General features: G+C 53.6%; 2 protein-coding genes across 3 annotated transcripts; both read right to left on the bottom strand.

Annotated features, from left to right (window-relative positions):
* Positions 1-773: 773 nt before the first annotated feature.
* LOC116273781 (syncytin-2-like) lies at positions 774-8,650 on the bottom strand. Of its 2 annotated transcripts, none has more exons than XM_031663414.1 (2): positions 8,442-8,650; positions 774-3,331 (listed from the first exon to the last, which is right to left on the bottom strand). In XM_031663414.1, exon 2 carries the CDS (start codon positions 2,368-2,370, stop codon positions 1,336-1,338), a length of 1,035 nt encoding a protein of 344 aa, XP_031519274.1. In that variant the 5' UTR covers positions 2,371-3,331; positions 8,442-8,650; the 3' UTR covers positions 774-1,335. The 2 variants fall into 2 exon arrangements, with proteins under 2 accessions (XP_031519274.1, XP_031519275.1); XM_031663415.1 differs by having other exon boundaries at positions 774-3,064; positions 8,442-8,649.
* A 3,271-nt stretch (positions 8,651-11,921) lies between these two features.
* RNF223 (ring finger protein 223) lies at positions 11,922-15,593 on the bottom strand. The gene is made up of 2 exons (XM_003890943.4): positions 14,972-15,593; positions 11,922-13,565 (listed from the first exon to the last, which is right to left on the bottom strand). Exon 2 carries the CDS (start codon positions 13,554-13,556, stop codon positions 12,810-12,812), a length of 747 nt encoding a protein of 248 aa, XP_003890992.1. The 5' UTR covers positions 13,557-13,565; positions 14,972-15,593; the 3' UTR covers positions 11,922-12,809.
* Between the last annotated feature and the right edge of the window lie 264 nt (positions 15,594-15,857).

Genomic DNA, 15,857 nt, shown 5'->3' with positions numbered 1-15,857 from the left:
GCAGGCAAAGAGGCAGTGTTGGGCCCACGAGCTCTGCCCTGGAGAACTGAGCGGCACCTCCCTTCCCAGTTGACACCACCTGAGTCATCTTGCTCGACAAGGATGACAGTGGGCCTGGAGCCGACTACATCAGGGTGGGTGTGCTCAGGAGGTGGGGCCTGGGCCCATTGCTCCTGGAGGACCCAGGAAGAACCAGGGTCCCCAGGGGAGGGGTGGGCAGCAGTCCCCAAGGGGTCCTCAGAGAGGCTGGACGGGCATAGGTCCTCAGCCCCTTGCTGGCCTGGAGTGAGGAGTGTGTTTGAGCCACCAGAGCTCCTTTGCTTAGTATTTGCATAATATTTGCATAGCATTTGCATGGACTTGTTTGTCCTCTGGAAACAGCAGCAGTTGGCCTCATCCCCTTTCAGACTGACCCTGAGGAGGAGCCAGGCCATGGCAGGTGTACATCACCACGCAGGGCTGTCTGCAGGCCGTGGTGCACCAGGAGAACACGCGTGGCATTGTCACCACCAGCAGGGAGGTGGAGCGAGGCCGGGTAGGGGCGCGGTGCCAGCACTCCCAGTGCCCATCCCACCCTGTGCATCTTCAGCTGCCCAAGGCCCTTCCCGACCAGGCCAAGGAGCCTGTGGGACGCTGTGGGAGTGGGGAGTATCCCGGCCCGCGGGATCATCGAAGCAGGCCCTGGAGGAGGGAGTGGGAATTTGGGGAACAAGAGACACGAGAAATGGAGACAAGACAGTGCTCTGATCAAGTCTCGTTTAATGGCGGTAATGCAATGCCTTATATACACTTGGAGGGGAAGGGGTTGGGCCAAGGCGGAAATGATCTCATCGCGGAGGGCGTGGCCAGGTAGGTATTGGTTTCTCCGGTGGGACGTCATGTTGTGCCTGCGCTGTCAGTTGGAAACTTTCCCGGGCGCGGGATGGCGCCTGCGCTACAAAGTAACAATTTCCCTGCGCGCGGGAAAGATGGGTGAAGAAGCAGCAGGAAGAGCGCCATCTTGTGTGAGGTATTTAATACAGGGAAAAGGTAAATCTAGGGAGGAGGCATGGGGTGGAAATGAATAGAGCTCAGGCGTTTTTTAATCGTCAGTTATTATTTGCTATGGCCGGGGCGCGCAGCTCCGGACAGGTCCCCCTTTTTATTATTTTATGATAAGAAAATGACCCCTCGGGAACTGCGCCCGTCTTAGGTTGGGTCAACTCATCCCCACCTTCTAGGCCCGTCATGGGATAAGGCAGCAGCAAGGGCGGCCCTCCTGTCTTAGGCTCCGGTGGGGATAGTGTCCTCTTACCCGTCATTGACTGTCCAGTTCAGCACACAGGGGAGGTGGTCTTATTGAGGCAAATAAGACTCACCATTTTCAGTCATCTCAAGGCGATGATAATGGACCTGTATAGGTTTGGCCTGGAAGGCCTCGATTTGTTGTCTGACGAATGCCATAAGCTTATTAAGGATTATAGGCCCGAGAGTGAGGAAGAGTAGAAGAGTAAGTAAAGGACCAAGAAATGGCAGGAGATAGGGGAGGAGTCCATCGAGTCCCGTCCACAATGGATTGGCAGCCAGGCCCTTTCTGCGCTTTTCTAGTTCTTCTTGTAAAGTCTTTATCTTATCTCTGACGATTCCGGATTTGTTGGCGTAAAAACAGCACTTTTCCTGTAAAGCCAAACAGATCCCTCCCTGTTCTGCTCTTAATAAATCTAGACCTCTTCTATTCTGGAGAACTACTTCAGCTAATGAGTCTACTTGGTCTTGTAAATCTTGTATAGTACTGGATAAGGTCTGTATATCTGAAATTAATTGGTTGGATAGTTTAGTATATTGGGTTAGTGAGACCCCTAGGCCTGTGGCTCCTGTAGTAAATGCAGTGGTGATTCCTAGTCCAGCCAATAAGGGAATAAATTGTATGGCTCGTTTCGGTCTATAAATAAAATGTTCGATGGCAGGGATGGGGATAGGTTCATCTCCAGGGATGATATCAATGTCGGGGAGAAGAGTGGCCAGAACACAAAGCCCTGTCCAATTTGTAGGTAGATAAGTATATGCCATGTTGTTTCCACAGACGAAAACCGAGCCATTTACAGCACACAAAGGGTTAGTGGCATTGATTATGGAGGTACAGTTGTCAAACACAACATAGCCTAGATCAATTTCTTTAGTGCTATTATATGACGGTGAAAAGAGGCAAGAGGAATTAGAAAACGTCATTGGTTGAACTAAGAGGGGAGAAATAATAGGACAGGAATTATTTACCAAGGATTCATTTGAGTAATTGACATAGGACGACAAAAGGTTAGGTATAGCTAGAGGAATAGGGGGGCCCATTTTAAGACAAAGCCAACAATCGTGGGCTAGGCTTGTATTGGACATTTGAAGTAAATTGTAAGTAGCATTGAGGATATCAAAAGTTTGAGCATCGAGCCTAAAATTATCTCTAATCTCAGGCAGGGCTAAGGGGTGATATTGAAGTTCAGGATATAGAGCTTTATGAATCTTTTCTAATTTTTTTTTGGACGGTTTTAATTCTTGCAATATCTAATGGGCCTCCTCCATCAGAAATGTGAATGGGAGCGGTAGTGCTCCAACAAACAGGCTTTCCTTTTTGGCCGTTACAAGAAGATTGTACAAGTTTATTAGTGGATCCTAATACTTGTACGTCATTGGTACCTCCAGTTTGTGTTTTTAGTAACGTGGCCGTATAGTATGTCTTATTGCCTGATTTGCATTGTTGATAGGAGGTATAACAGGAACTATGTATAGAAGATTGGAAAGAGCTACAAGGGCATTCTAGGAGCGGCCCGCTAGGCGAGGTGTCTCTTGGGGTAGACTTACATTTCCACGACTGGTCTGGCATTAAGTACGCTGTCTTGCCCGAGCAAGTCACCTGGGTGATTCTGTCTGACGGAGATTCAGATATTTGTCCCCCTCTGCAGTCACAAGGCTGGCCGTATTGTTTTCGTAGTAATCCTCTTGCTTTACGAGGGTCACCAAAACCTGCATAGACTGTCACTATGCTATATAGAGTGATTGTTTTCCAAAGGAATCTCATTTTAGGCTTCGTTTTCTGAAAAACAAAAAGGAAGAAACTTCTCAGGGAGATTTATCTTCCCTGGACTGACAATGGTTATGATTTATTTGTCTTACCAATCTTTCAGGCAGCCATCTGGCTGCATCATTTTTTTGTGAGAAGATGCATACTGAGCCTCTTCCCCAAATTAAAACTGGATCGGGGCCATGCCATGAATTATCAAGTGGATCTTTCCATTTTACCATTGCGAACTGTTTTTGAGATTCAGGATGCCAGAAACGGTCGGCAGCAGATTTTCCATGACTGTCCAAATTTAAAAAATTAAGGATAAACAGGGCATGATTGAGTATGTTTCTGGGGGTACCCTTCACGGGGTACCAGCTCCCCCCTTTTAATTTTGTGATAACAGTTTTTAATGACAGATGAGCTCTTTCTACTATACCTTGTCCTTGGGGATTGTAGGGAATGCCTGTGGTATGTTTAATTTGTAAGGTATTGCAGAATTGTAAAAAGGTTTTGGCTATATAACCAGGGCCATTATCTGTTTTGATTTGTTTGGGTATTCCTAAAATAGAAAAGCAATGTAATAAATGAGCTATGACATGTTTGGTGGCCTCTCCTGTTTGGAGAGTTGCAATAATGAATCCACTATAGGTGTCTATGCATACATGGATATATTTTAGTTGACCGAATTCTAAGTGGTGAGTAATGTCCATTTGCCAAATTTCGTTGGGGATGAGTCCTCGGGGGTTAACTCTTAAATGAGGAACAGGTAAATACGTTATGCAGTTGGCGCATTGTTTAACTATTTGTCGAGCTTGTTCTCTAGTAAGTTTAAACATAAGTCTTAAGGTTTGGGCGTTTAAATGATGTAAGGCATGTGCTTTTTGTGCTTGTTGCAAATTGTCTGTAGTGACTGTGGCTATGGTTTTTGTTGCCGTGTCGGCTGTTGCGTTACCTTGTGTTAAAGGTCCCGGTAATCCTGAATGTGCTCTGATATGCCCAAGAAAAAAGGGAGTAGTCCTTTTTTTGAATAAGTTGTTGACATTGTAAAAATAAGTTAGCTGTGTCTGAAATATGTTTAATTTGAGGCACGGTCTCTAAGAGGGGTATTGAATGAGCCAGGTAGGCGCTGTCTGTGTAAATGTTAAGTGGCTGACAAGGAAAAGCTGATAATGCTGCAATTATAGCTTGCAATTCGACCAGCTGAGCTGATGTATAAGTGGTCTGGAATTTAACGATTACATTATTGTAAGTGTAAGTGGCAAGTCCTGTGGAAGATCCATCAGTGAAAATTAGTAATGCGGCATTGAGGGGTTCTTTACTGGTAATATGGGGAAACACAAACGCATGAAGTTTGCAAAATTGAATGAGTTTGTTAGGTGGGTAATGGTTGTCAATTATGCCAGTGTAAGAAGCGCAAGCAATTGGCCAGGCTTCCGTATTTTGTAACAGCCAATGGATGTGTGATTGAGTGTAGGGCTGTATAATGGTAGAGGGTTCTATTCCAAAGTACTTTCTACTGTTTTCTCTTCCCAAGATAATTAGATCAGCTATGGCATCATAATAAGGCAACAAAACCTTTTTAGGGGAGGAGGGCAGGTGTACCCACATAATGGGATTGTTCTGCCAGAATAAGCCAGTAGGGGTTATTGTTGTGTTAAAAATAATGAATATTAATGGCTGAGAATAATCAATACTGGTAACAAATTGTGTTGCAATGGCATATTCCACCTGTTGGAGTGCTATTAATGCTTCTTTAGTAATGGACCTGGGGGATTTTGGATTAGAGTCTCCTTTTAATATATCGAAAAGAGGTTTTAACTCTCCTGTAGTGAGTTTTAAGTATGGCCGAAGCCAACTTATGTCTCCCAGTAATTTTTGGAAATCATTTAAAGTTTTTAAATGATCACGACGTATAACGGCCTTTTGATTAATGATTTTGGGTCCATTAATTTGGAAACCAAGATAGGTGTATGGATCTTGTAATTGTACTTTTTCTGGGGCTATTTGTAGTCCGGCTACTGTTAACTTTTGTTTGAGTTGGGCAAAGCACTGTAAGACTTGTTCGCCAATTTCTCCTGCTATTAAAATATCATCCATATAATGTATAATATACATTTGTGTCCATGTTTTTCTGACTGGCTCTATAGCAGCAGCTACATATTTTTGACACAAGGTAGGACTATTGGCCATACCCTGAGGTAAGACTTTCCATTGATAGCACTTCATTGGTTGTCTAAAATTTGTAGATGGAAGACTAAAGGCAAATCTTTTTTGGTCAGCAGGGTGAAGGGGAATTGTAAAAAAGCAGTCTTTAAGGTCAATAATGATTTTAAAATATTTTTGAGGAATCGCAACTGGTGAAGGCAATCCTGGTTGTAAGGCACCCATAAGGATCATAGTGATATTTACTGCTCTTAAATCTTGTAAGAGTCTCCATTTGCCAGACTTCTTTTTAATAACAAAAATAGGTGTGTTCCAAGGAGAGTTACTTTCCACAACATGTCCTGCTACCAGTTGTTCCTGCACTAACTGTTGGGCAGCACTTAGTTTATCATTGAGTAAAGGCCACTGATCAACCCAAACGGGCTCATCTGACTTCCAAGTAATGGGGTCAGCGCACCTTTGGGGTGCAGGTATGTCAGTGGCCTGAGCTAAAAATTTCCAAACCCCTTTTTATCAAGTTGTCCTGAAACCAGTATAGGCTGTGGAATACCGTTTTCTCCTTTTCCAAGACCTTTACCAGGGGTGTATCCTTGAGCTAACATTTGTGCAGTAACTATATCATTTGGACTACACATTATAATTTTCATTTGAGCGAGTAGATCTCGCCCCCAAAGGTTAACAGGTAGGTAAGGGATGACAAATGGCTTAATGAGGCCTGAATTGTTTTCTTTATCTGTCCATGTTAGATATTTAGAACTTTGTTTAGGATTACTGCTTTGTCCAATTCCTCTCAAGTGAGTTAAAGTCTCTGTGGTAGGCCAATGAGAGGGCCAGTCTTCCTGTTTAATGATAGTTACATCGGCCCCTGTGTCTATTAGCCCCGTGAATGCCTTCCCGTCTAACCATAAGGTTAGAGAGGGTTTTTGATTTGTAATTGGTTGCACCCAATATATCTCTGATGATCCGAAACCTTTTATATTTCTATTAGAGTGTTGGATATTATTATCTGTTTTAACCAAAGGTAGCAGGATTAACTGAGCTATTCTAACTCCTTGAGGGACAGTAATAATGTTGTTAATAGCTCTGGCCATGATTTTAATTTCCCCTTCATAATCATTATCGATAACTCCAGGGAGGACTTGTAAGCCTCTCATGGTGACACTACTTCTTCCTAAAAGTAGCCCAAAAGTGTTAGGTGGTAAGGGTCCATATATTCCAGTATTTAAGGTTTGTGGTCCCATTTCAGGTGTTAGTACTGTGTGGGAGGTGGAACTGAGGTCCAGTCCTGCACTTCCTGGGGTTGCTCTACTAAGCTTTGAAATGGATTGCTGTTGCTGGCTGGAACAAAGCTGACTGCCCCATATGCTTGTTTCGGGGCCTGGGGCTGGCCCCTCATCCCGTTTCCCTGCCTGGGGGATAAAGGATTTCCCTGACTGTCAGTTTTAGATTTACATTCGTTTGCCCAGTGCCTTCCTCTTTTACACCTTGGGCAAAGGCCTGGAATTTTTGCTTCTGGATTTTTATTTTGGTTTTCATAGCAATCCTTTGCAAAGTGTCCCTTTTTACCGCATCTAAAACATCCTCCTTTATCTTTACTTTTGTTAATGAGGAAGTCTCTTACTGTTTGGCCGCTAAAGGCGGCGGCCATTGCTAGGCCTTGTTGATATGAGGGCCCAATATCTGAACAAAGGCGAATGTATCCTGTTAAATCCGTTTTCTTTCGATAAGGTCTGATTGCCGCTTGGCAGGCGGGGTTAGCGTTTTCATAAGCTAACTGTTTAACATAATCTACACCCGTTTCTGCATTTCCAAAGATTCTACCTGCCGTGGTCATAAGTCTATGCACAAAGTCTGAAAATGGCTCATCGGGTCCTTGTTTAACCGCTGTGAGCGAGGCCCCTGGATCTCCTTTAACGGGAAGTTTTCTCCAGGCTTTTGTAGCAGCAGCCTGGATTTGTGAGAACAATCCAGGATCATATTGCATTTGGGTCTGGGTGTCTGCATAATTACCTGAACCAGTTAACATATCAAAATCCCAACCGTTTCCTGCCTGTTGATTTCTTTTGGCTGTATCTCTACAATTTTCAAAGAACTCTGACTTCCAAATTAAGTGGTCTCCCCCAGAAAGGACTGCCCTAACTAAGGTATTCCAGTCTGTAGGAGTGAGCCAATTATCAGCCACAGATTCTACTATAGCAAGAGTATATGGAGCAGTAGCCCCATACTGCGAGGCAGCAGTCTTTAACTCTTTTATAATAGTAAAGTCAAACCCAGTATGATGTCTCCAAGCCTGTCCCTGTTCATCTATGGTTTCAGTGACCGGAAAAACGTCTTTGGGGGAGGAGTCTTCTCTATGTCGGCTAGCAACCAACCCCCCTCTTGGAACATGTTGTCCAGGCCGCTGAGGTGGGCGCAAGGAACCCTCCATAGCATCTGAGTTGGGTATTTTTTCATTTCCTGTTTTTAGCTTTTGGAGCCTAATTATCAATGATTGATGTAACTCTTCAAGTTTAATTTGCTCTTCTAGTTGAACAATTTTTTGTTTTAATTCTTCTTTGGGATCTATTGCTGCCATAACAATGGGCGCAGAAGCCTCATTATGTGTCTTATTATATGGGGGCGGGTATGAAGTAAAGGGAGGCAAATCAGGGTTGTGATATTTAGCTGCCTCTTCCTCTAAATCATCCCAATTTATGTCTGATTGATTAGGCTTATTAATTTCCTCCTCTTTTTGAAGCATCTGCAAAATTGGGTATTTTTTTGGTTTGTTTTCGTGTGGCATTTCTTTATCTGTTACAGAAGGAGACTTAATTTCCTCATGATCACTTTCGAGGGAAATGAGATCCTCCTCCGTATCTTGCGGAGGCTTTGTAAGGTTAGAGCGGGAGCTGACCTTTAAAATATGCTCTGTTTGAGCAACCGCAGCCATAACTTGCGGATCAGCCTCCTTCTTATCTATTAAATCTCTAATGAGGTTCCAATGAGAGAAGGCGGTCACAGGAATTTTTTCTGGCCCAGAAGTATTATAATAGTCCTGAAAACAATCCCCTACTCTACGCCATCTTTTGAAATCAATAGTTCCTTCCTGTGGGAACCAAGGGCAAGTGTCTTTTACAAAATCAAAAAATTTAAACAAATCATTACCTTTAACCTTTACTCCTCGTATCTTTAAAGCCTCTTTTAATTGTCCTACATAAATTTGATGCTGACTTAATTCTTGTCCCATTTCGGACGCGCCACTTACCTTCGATTCAGACGCGGCAGGTTCCCGCGGTGATCGGAAGAGTTTAATTTCTTTTGTCCTTGTTAGCAGTCAACCGTCCTTTGGCGTCCTCTTCCTCACGGAGTCCCTCGTTTCCAGGTCCCTGTTCGGGCGCCATGTATCCCGGCCCGCGGGATCGTCGAAGCAGGCCCTGGAGGAGGGAGTGGGAATTTGGGGAACAAGAGACACGAGAAATGGAGACAAGACAGTGCTCTGATCAAGTCTCGTTTAATGGCGGTAATGCAACGCCTTATATACACTTGGAGGGGAAGGGGTTGGGCCAAGGCGGAAATGATCTCATCACAGAGGGCGTGGCCAGGTAGGTATTGGTTTGTCCTGTCCGACGTCATGTTGCGCCTGCCCTGTCAGTTGGAAACTTTCCCGGGCGCGGGATGGCGCCTGTGCTACAAAGTAACAATATTCCCCGGCGCGGGAAAGATGGGTGAAGAAGCAGCAGGAAGAGTGCCATCTTGTGTGAGGTATTTAATACAGGGGAAAAAGACAAATCTAGGGAGGAGGCATGGGGTAGAAATGAATAGAGCTCAGGCGTTTTTTAATCATCAGTTATTATTTGCTATGGCCGGGGCGTGCAGCTCCGGACAGGGGAGGGTCCCACAGAGCCCCGTGGCTGCATGTACACGCCTGCATCTCTGCAGGGCGCAGGGGCAGGGTGCTGGGGGGCTGCCGGCAAGGCTGATGCGAACCACTCCCCCCAGAACAAGTGTTTCCGGGACTGGCCCAGAGTTTGGCTGGGTGCATGTGGGCATCCTGGGTGAGAGCCAGGCCCAGGGCTACTGCGTGCAGGAGCTGCAGGTGTGGCGGCCGGGCCAGGTGAGCCTGGCAGCAGGGGAGCGTGCCTACCATGGACCTGCACTGGGAGACCCCCACACCTGCCTGCATCCAACCCCACCGCCTTTGGGGACTTCCACGCCCCTCAACCCAGGAGGTGCAGTTCAAGCCTGGGCAGGGGTCACTGAGGTGGCCACATTCTCAGCCCGAGGCTGGCGGCCACTCCCCCCACACACCTCTCAGAACTGCAGCTTTGGTTTCCGTTGCGTACCAGCGGCGCCCATTTCTGTCCCAGGCAGATTCCCTCCTGCTCCCCCCAGCCGCCGCCAGTGTGTGTGAGGGGATCCCCCAGGCCGCCATGGAGCCCTCGCATTTGGTTTTTCCTTATAGAATCACTGTCCTCACAGCCTGCTTCCCCTGCCCCAGCTTTCTCTTGCCTTCCCCAGGCACCTGAGCCACCTGGGGCCATCTCGGCGCCCCTCCCCGTTTCCCCCCTCCTCCTGCTCGCCGTGGCCCCCGCAGTCCCTCCACCTGGGCACTCCCGGCAAACCCAGCTGTGCCTCAGCCTCGTCCTCCCCCCGGGGGGTCGCACTCAACGCCTGCTCCGCCCGGAGGAGCCACCGCACAGGGCGCGGCACTTCCAGTACTTCGGCTGGCCGGACTACGGCGTCCTCGGCTTCCGGGACGAGGTGAACCCGGCCCAGAGCAGCGAGCGGGGGGCCGGGCCCGTGGGGGTGCCCTTCAGATGCGGCGGGGCGGGGCCACGCGGGACGATGCGGGCGGAGCCATCGGGGGGCGCGGGGTGCCCCCGCCCCCCACTCCCATCGAAGGCCGCCTGGTTTGTCCTCAGCGCGGGCATCGGACGCACCGGCACCATCATCGTGATTGACATCCTCGCAGACGTCATCCGCAGGCAGGTGAGCTCCTCCTCCCTGGGTGCCTCCACCCTGCCCGGCTATAGCCCCACCCCTCAGGACGACCCCACCCGTGCCGGCAAACCCCGCCCCTCATCCGTAGCCCCTCCCTAAGCGCGCGTGTTCCCGGGGCTGGACCGCGAGATCGACGTCCCTATCCAGCTGGTTCGGCGGCAGCGCTCGGGGATGGTGCAGAGAGAGGCTCAGGACAAGCTCGTGCACCTGGCGCTGCAGCGACACATCCAGGGCGGGCGACTGCGCCTGCGCGAGGGCGGGGCCTTGCGGGGCGGGGCCTTGCGGGCGTCGCCATGGTGACCGGCGGCCCCTCCCCACAGCTCGAGCCGCCCCAGGAGCGCGAGAACCAAAAAGCGGGCACCGCCCCCCGCGAATCGGGTTGCAGCCCCCGGCCCGCGTCTCCCCGGGCGCCCGCAGTGTGAGTGGAGAGCCGGGGCCGGGCCGGGGTCCTCCGGGAGGGACTGGGACGTGCGGGGCGCCGGGCTGAGCCGCTGCTCCGCGCGCAGGACCCCGCAGCCCTGGACGCGAACCTGCAGAGCCGCGGGTGTTTGAGGAGCCCGCGTGGGGCCGGAGCCGCGGGCCGGCACTGTGTCCGGGACGGAGCCACAAGCTGTCCCCAGCTCAGGGAGGCCCAGGGGCGGCAGAGGGAGCGGCAGGCAGCGAAGCCCACCCGTGACCACGTGTGAACCCGTGTGCGCCACCAGCTCAGCCACTCAGTGCGGGTCTGAGCGGCCAGGACACCAGGCTGCCCTCACCGCAGCTCCCGTCTGCCGGCCCTGCCTGCTCCCGTGGTCTGGGATGTGGCCCCATCAGTCACAAGGTGGATGTTTGTGGAGTGAGGTGGGTGTGACATATTCCTGTGGCCGCCCGTGCAGCGTCACGCGCCTGGCCCTGCCGATGACAAGGGTGTGGGCCTGCGTGGGCATGACCGTGTGTGTGACACAGAGTGATGTCGCTGTGACCTGTGGCTGCACTCCCCACATCACCGGCTTTGCGGCCTTCCTGTGAAGTGCTGTGTTCTCCCCTTCTGTGTCTTTGTTGGGACCTGGGGCAAGGGTGGGTGTGGTGCCCACAGCCGGAGTCAGCTTCTGTGGGGCCTTCCTGAGCCCTCCCCATCCTGGATCAGAAGCCCAGCTGGTTGGAGCAGGAAGTACCTGGGCTCTGGGGTCAGGGATGGGAAGGCCGAGGAGGCCTGCGTGAGCTGGAACTGGCCTGGGCCCTCCTGGCCGTGCCTGCCTGTGGGGCTGATGACAGACGGGGTAGGGCTGGGGTTGGCAAGCCTCCTGCCGAGGCCTCACGAAGCTGCACTCTGCCTCTTCCCAGCCAGGCTGGCCCGGGAGTTGCCGGAGGGTCTGTGGATCTGCAGACTGCCGGCTGTTACCTTTGCTTCTCGGTTCCCACAGGGGTCATGGGTTCTGTGGCTCTCCAGTCAGGGACGCTGGCAGGGCCATGGGCATGAAATCCTGGAGGTGTGGCCTAGTATGGCCACAGTGGGGGATGGGGGAAGAGAAAGGCCCCCTTTGTCAGCCACTGGGCTCTGAGCCAAGCTGACGCCCTCCCCCCGTCAGGCCCCAAGCGTCCCCGGGGAGCCTCACACCGGTGAGTCTCCAGCCAACTCCAGAAACCCCCAGCCTGTCCGTAGCCAGAGGGGCTGGGAGTTGGACCCCCTGAAACCTTGGGCCCACCTGTCCCAGTGTCTGCCGGGAGTCTAATCCTGTCAGGGTATCATCTGGGTTGAGGCTGCAGCAGGCGCACCCAAGGTGAGGCCCTCTTACCAAAGATGGATACAAATAATTTATTTTACAATGTACAAGGGCAGCTGGAAGTTTCTGTGGTTACCTTGCACTGGGGGCTGCCCTGCCTCCACTCTCTCCCCACAGTCAGAGGGCAAGACTGGCATCCCCACCCAACGGTGGGGCCAGCCTTGAGGGGGACATGTCGGCATGAGTCGAAGCATGGCAAGGCCCCTTCCTTCTTGGCAAGGGGCTTCCCTGGCAGGCAAGTCACACTGTGTGTGGGTGGCAGGAGCGCTGACCAGCTTCTCTCCTGGGCGCTTCCTGTAGGAGCCTGGTTTTTTATTTTTTTTTCTGTTTTTTTTCAATTTGAGACAGGGTCCCGCTGTTTCACCCAGGCTGGATGCAGTGGTGCAATCTTGGCTCACTACAACCTCCACCTCCTGGGTTCAAGCAATTCTCCTGCCTTAGCCTCCCGAGTAGCTAAGAGACGCCTGCCACAACGCCCAGCTAATTTTTGTATTTTTAGTAGAGACAGGGTTTCACCACGTTGGCCAGGCTGGTGTTGAACTCCCGACCTCAAGTGATCCTCCCGCCTCAGCCTCCCAAAGTGCTGAGATGACAGGCATGAGCCACCGCGCCCGGTGAACGTGTGGTTCCCGGAGGCTTTGGGGACCCTCTTGTCCACCCCGTCAGGACCCAGCCTGGAGAGTGAGGGGTGGACAAGCTAAATGGAGCCTGGTCTTGGTGGGGCCCAGAAGGAGTCTTCAGAGACGCCAGGCTCCTTTTGCATCCTCAGGGATCGACTTCCAGTGGCTGCTGCGCCCTTGAGCCCCCCAGTGGGGGACCCACCCGTGGAGCTGGGTGAAGGCGGCTGACCTGTGCAAAGGCCGGTGGCCCTAGTTGTCAGTCAGAGGCCCGCGGGGGGAGGCGGCTGTGGTGGTGGCCGGGGGCCGGGGGGGCAGCGGCAGGCAGTGCAGGTTCCCAGTCTTGATCGCGCACTGCACCGGCCAGAGTGCCACGCAGAAGAGCACCAGCAGCAGGGCAGAGACCAGTGCCATGCGCCTCCAGTCCCTGCAGCGCATCCAGCAGCGGGCCAGGCGGCCCCGGCGGGGGGCAGGGTCCTGGGCGGGTGCGGGCGGCTCGGCAGGCTTGCTCAAACCCACGTCCACACATACAAAGCTGGGCTTGTGGCCAGGTGTGGTGGGCAGTGGTTGGCAGCACAGCTTGGTGCCCTCCAGCCACACAGGCTCCTCGCGCCGCAAATGCGCTGGCATCCGGGCCTGCAACTGGCGGCTGGTGCGCAGTGCGGGAGCTCCGGCAGGCGGCACGGTCGTGGGCTGCCTGCAGAAGGGGCAAGGTACAGCCTCACCGCCGGGGCGGCCCACAGGCTGAGCAGCCGCCAGCCGGGCCAGGCACTCCAGGCAGAAGATGTGGGTGCAGGAGAGCTCCTTGGGCGTCTTGAAGATGTTGTCATAGCCTGAGAAGCAGATGGAGCACTCCAGGGGGGAGGCCACCTTCTCCGAGCCAGGGGTGCCAGGGGACCTGGGGCTGCCAGCCGAGCTGGGGGACCTGGGCATCGAGGCTGTGGAGCTGCTCCGGCGATGGGGGGGCACGGCCGTGTGCCACACCTGCTGGCCAGACATGTCTCGGAGCTGTGGGACAGGGACCGTGCTGAGCAACCACAGGCCGCCCCTTTCTGGTGGCCTTTTACCTCCCCCTCCCCTCTCTTGCCTGGAGATCCCAGGGAAGGGCTCTGTTCCCCGTGCGCCACTCCAGAAAGTTCCTCCGGTGCCCCTGGAGGTCATTCTGCCCCACGTGCAATCCTGCCCTCTCTGCCCCATCACACGGCTGCACCGGGTGAGCCTCCCACGGGACCCCAGGCCGGCTCCGGGAATGCAGGCCGTGTGCACGGGGGTCTCGCCGACTGCTCGGCAGACACCTCCTGTCGGCCCTGCCTCACCTGCCTGGCCGACAATATTCTGCCTGGGCAGAAATAATGGTGAGGGTGATGATAGCCACAGTGGTCACTGTTTATCTCAGGGCTCTGCAAGGCTGGGCCCACATCAGGGAACTCACAGTGTGGAAAAGGCTGCCCAGAGCATGGGTGACTCAGCCAGGGCCACCCCAAGGGAGCCAGCAGGCCCTGGACCCTGGAGGATATGGCTCTCAGGCAGGCCAGGGGCTCCAAGTCAAGTGAAGTGAGTTTGAATTCGGATCCCAGGATGGGTGCCTGGCTTGGGCGGTGCAGGCCCGATTTGCAGGCAGCTATGTGAGGGTGGTGTGTGGGGGTCTCTGGGTCTGGGGACCGGGCTGAGCCCCGGGGGGCTTCGGGACGACAGGAACAGGGATCAGTGCCCAAGGAAGGTGAGTGTCAGGCACAACCTGGGGCCTGCAGGGCCAGCTTGTCTGGCTGCTGAGGGTCTGATGTGCATGGCGGAGGACTGGGACTTGGATAAGCCTAGCCATTCCCTCTGGGCCCACTGCCTGATGGTCAGGTGATGGTCAGGGCACCCTCAGCCGCCCACTGAGTGGGTGTTTCTTCTCCCTGACCCACTCCCACTTCATGGCAGGGGCCCTGGGGGACGGACACTGGGGGACGCTGCTCTGCCCCTGGGCGTGGCTCAGGTGGGCATCTCAGCTGACCTGGGACCCTGCTCCACCTCCCGCCCCTCCCCTGCACCCAGGATCCCCTGCAGGGGTCCCAGCTGGAGGGAAGTGGGCAAGGGTGAGAGTGAGCCTCAAGGGCCTGGCTGTGTGTCTCCTTGGGGCCCAGGAGGATGCCCCAGAAGTGACTCCTGGCACTGCCCTGGCCCGCCCATGACTTGCCAGTGAGTCCCAGACAGGCTGGCAGGATGACACAGGCCACTGTGACCACCTGAGTCACGCACCATCACGGTGAGGCCGTGAGTGCCCCAGGCACTGGGACCCGGGGACTGTGCTCTGTGGCCTGTGCACCCCACAGAACCGGTTCCTTGGCACCAGGCCCCACCCCTCCACGATGGTGCCCCACCCTGAGCCTGTGCAGGTGAGGGGTGAACACAGGCTGAGCTGGCCTTACCTGGTGGCTGGGGGTCAGCGGGTCCTGGGCATGGTCCTCCTCACTGGCCACGGCTGGGCTCCAAGGCCCTGGGCTGCCCTGCCCTGGCAGAGTTTGCTTCCTCGTCTCCGGGCCCAGCCCGGCCTGTGCTTCACCTGGCAGGTATCCCTCCCGGGGCCAATCACCAGTAGCTGTCCCGGTGGCACTGGTCTGGCAGGTGTGGCTTCTGCTCCGTCCAAGACAGGTGGGGACACAGGGAATGTGTGTGCCCTCGCCGCGCAGAGCTCTGGTCTGAGGCAGGTGTGAGTTGCCGGGTGTGGGCTCCCGAGCAGGTCTATTTATACCTTGTGGGTCGTGCTGGCCCAGGGTGTGGCCACAAGCCTCAGGGATTGGCTGGCTTCATCCTCTCCTTGGCAGGCCAGGCGGCTGGAGGGCAGGGAGTGGGGTGAGGGTCGGAGCCAGGTGGGGGTCAGCACATTCGCTGCTGTCTGGGCAGGTCTGGGTTGGGGTGTGTGCTTGGACCAAGCCCTGTCTCCCTATAGCCCCAGGAGGCTGGAGCAACCGCTGGAAGCTGCTCCGCCGGGTTCCAGGTCCCTGTGGCCCCCGAGCTCCTGGGTGGGCTCCCAGCAGGGCCCTCCCCTGAGCCCCCCACAACCTATGCCCAGCCTGCCCCTGCCCTTTGCTCATGGCTGCCTCACCTCACAGCCCATTCCTGCCACTTCCCTGCCTATACCCACCCATGTGCTCACCTGCCTCATCCACACACAAACGTAGCTGTTCTCACACATGGGCTGTGTGTCCACACGCTGTCACACACATGCCCCTCGTGGCCACACAACTCATCCCGTGTCCACATGCTCACACATGTGCCATGTCCACATGATCTCACGCTGTGTCCAATCACACA

The sequence above is a fragment of the Papio anubis genome, chromosome 1 (assembly GCF_008728515.1).
Source record: "Papio anubis isolate 15944 chromosome 1, Panubis1.0, whole genome shotgun sequence".
NCBI classification, from domain to species: Eukaryota; Metazoa; Chordata; class Mammalia; order Primates; family Cercopithecidae; genus Papio; species Papio anubis.
This window is presented reverse-complemented; position numbering and strand designations above follow the sequence as displayed.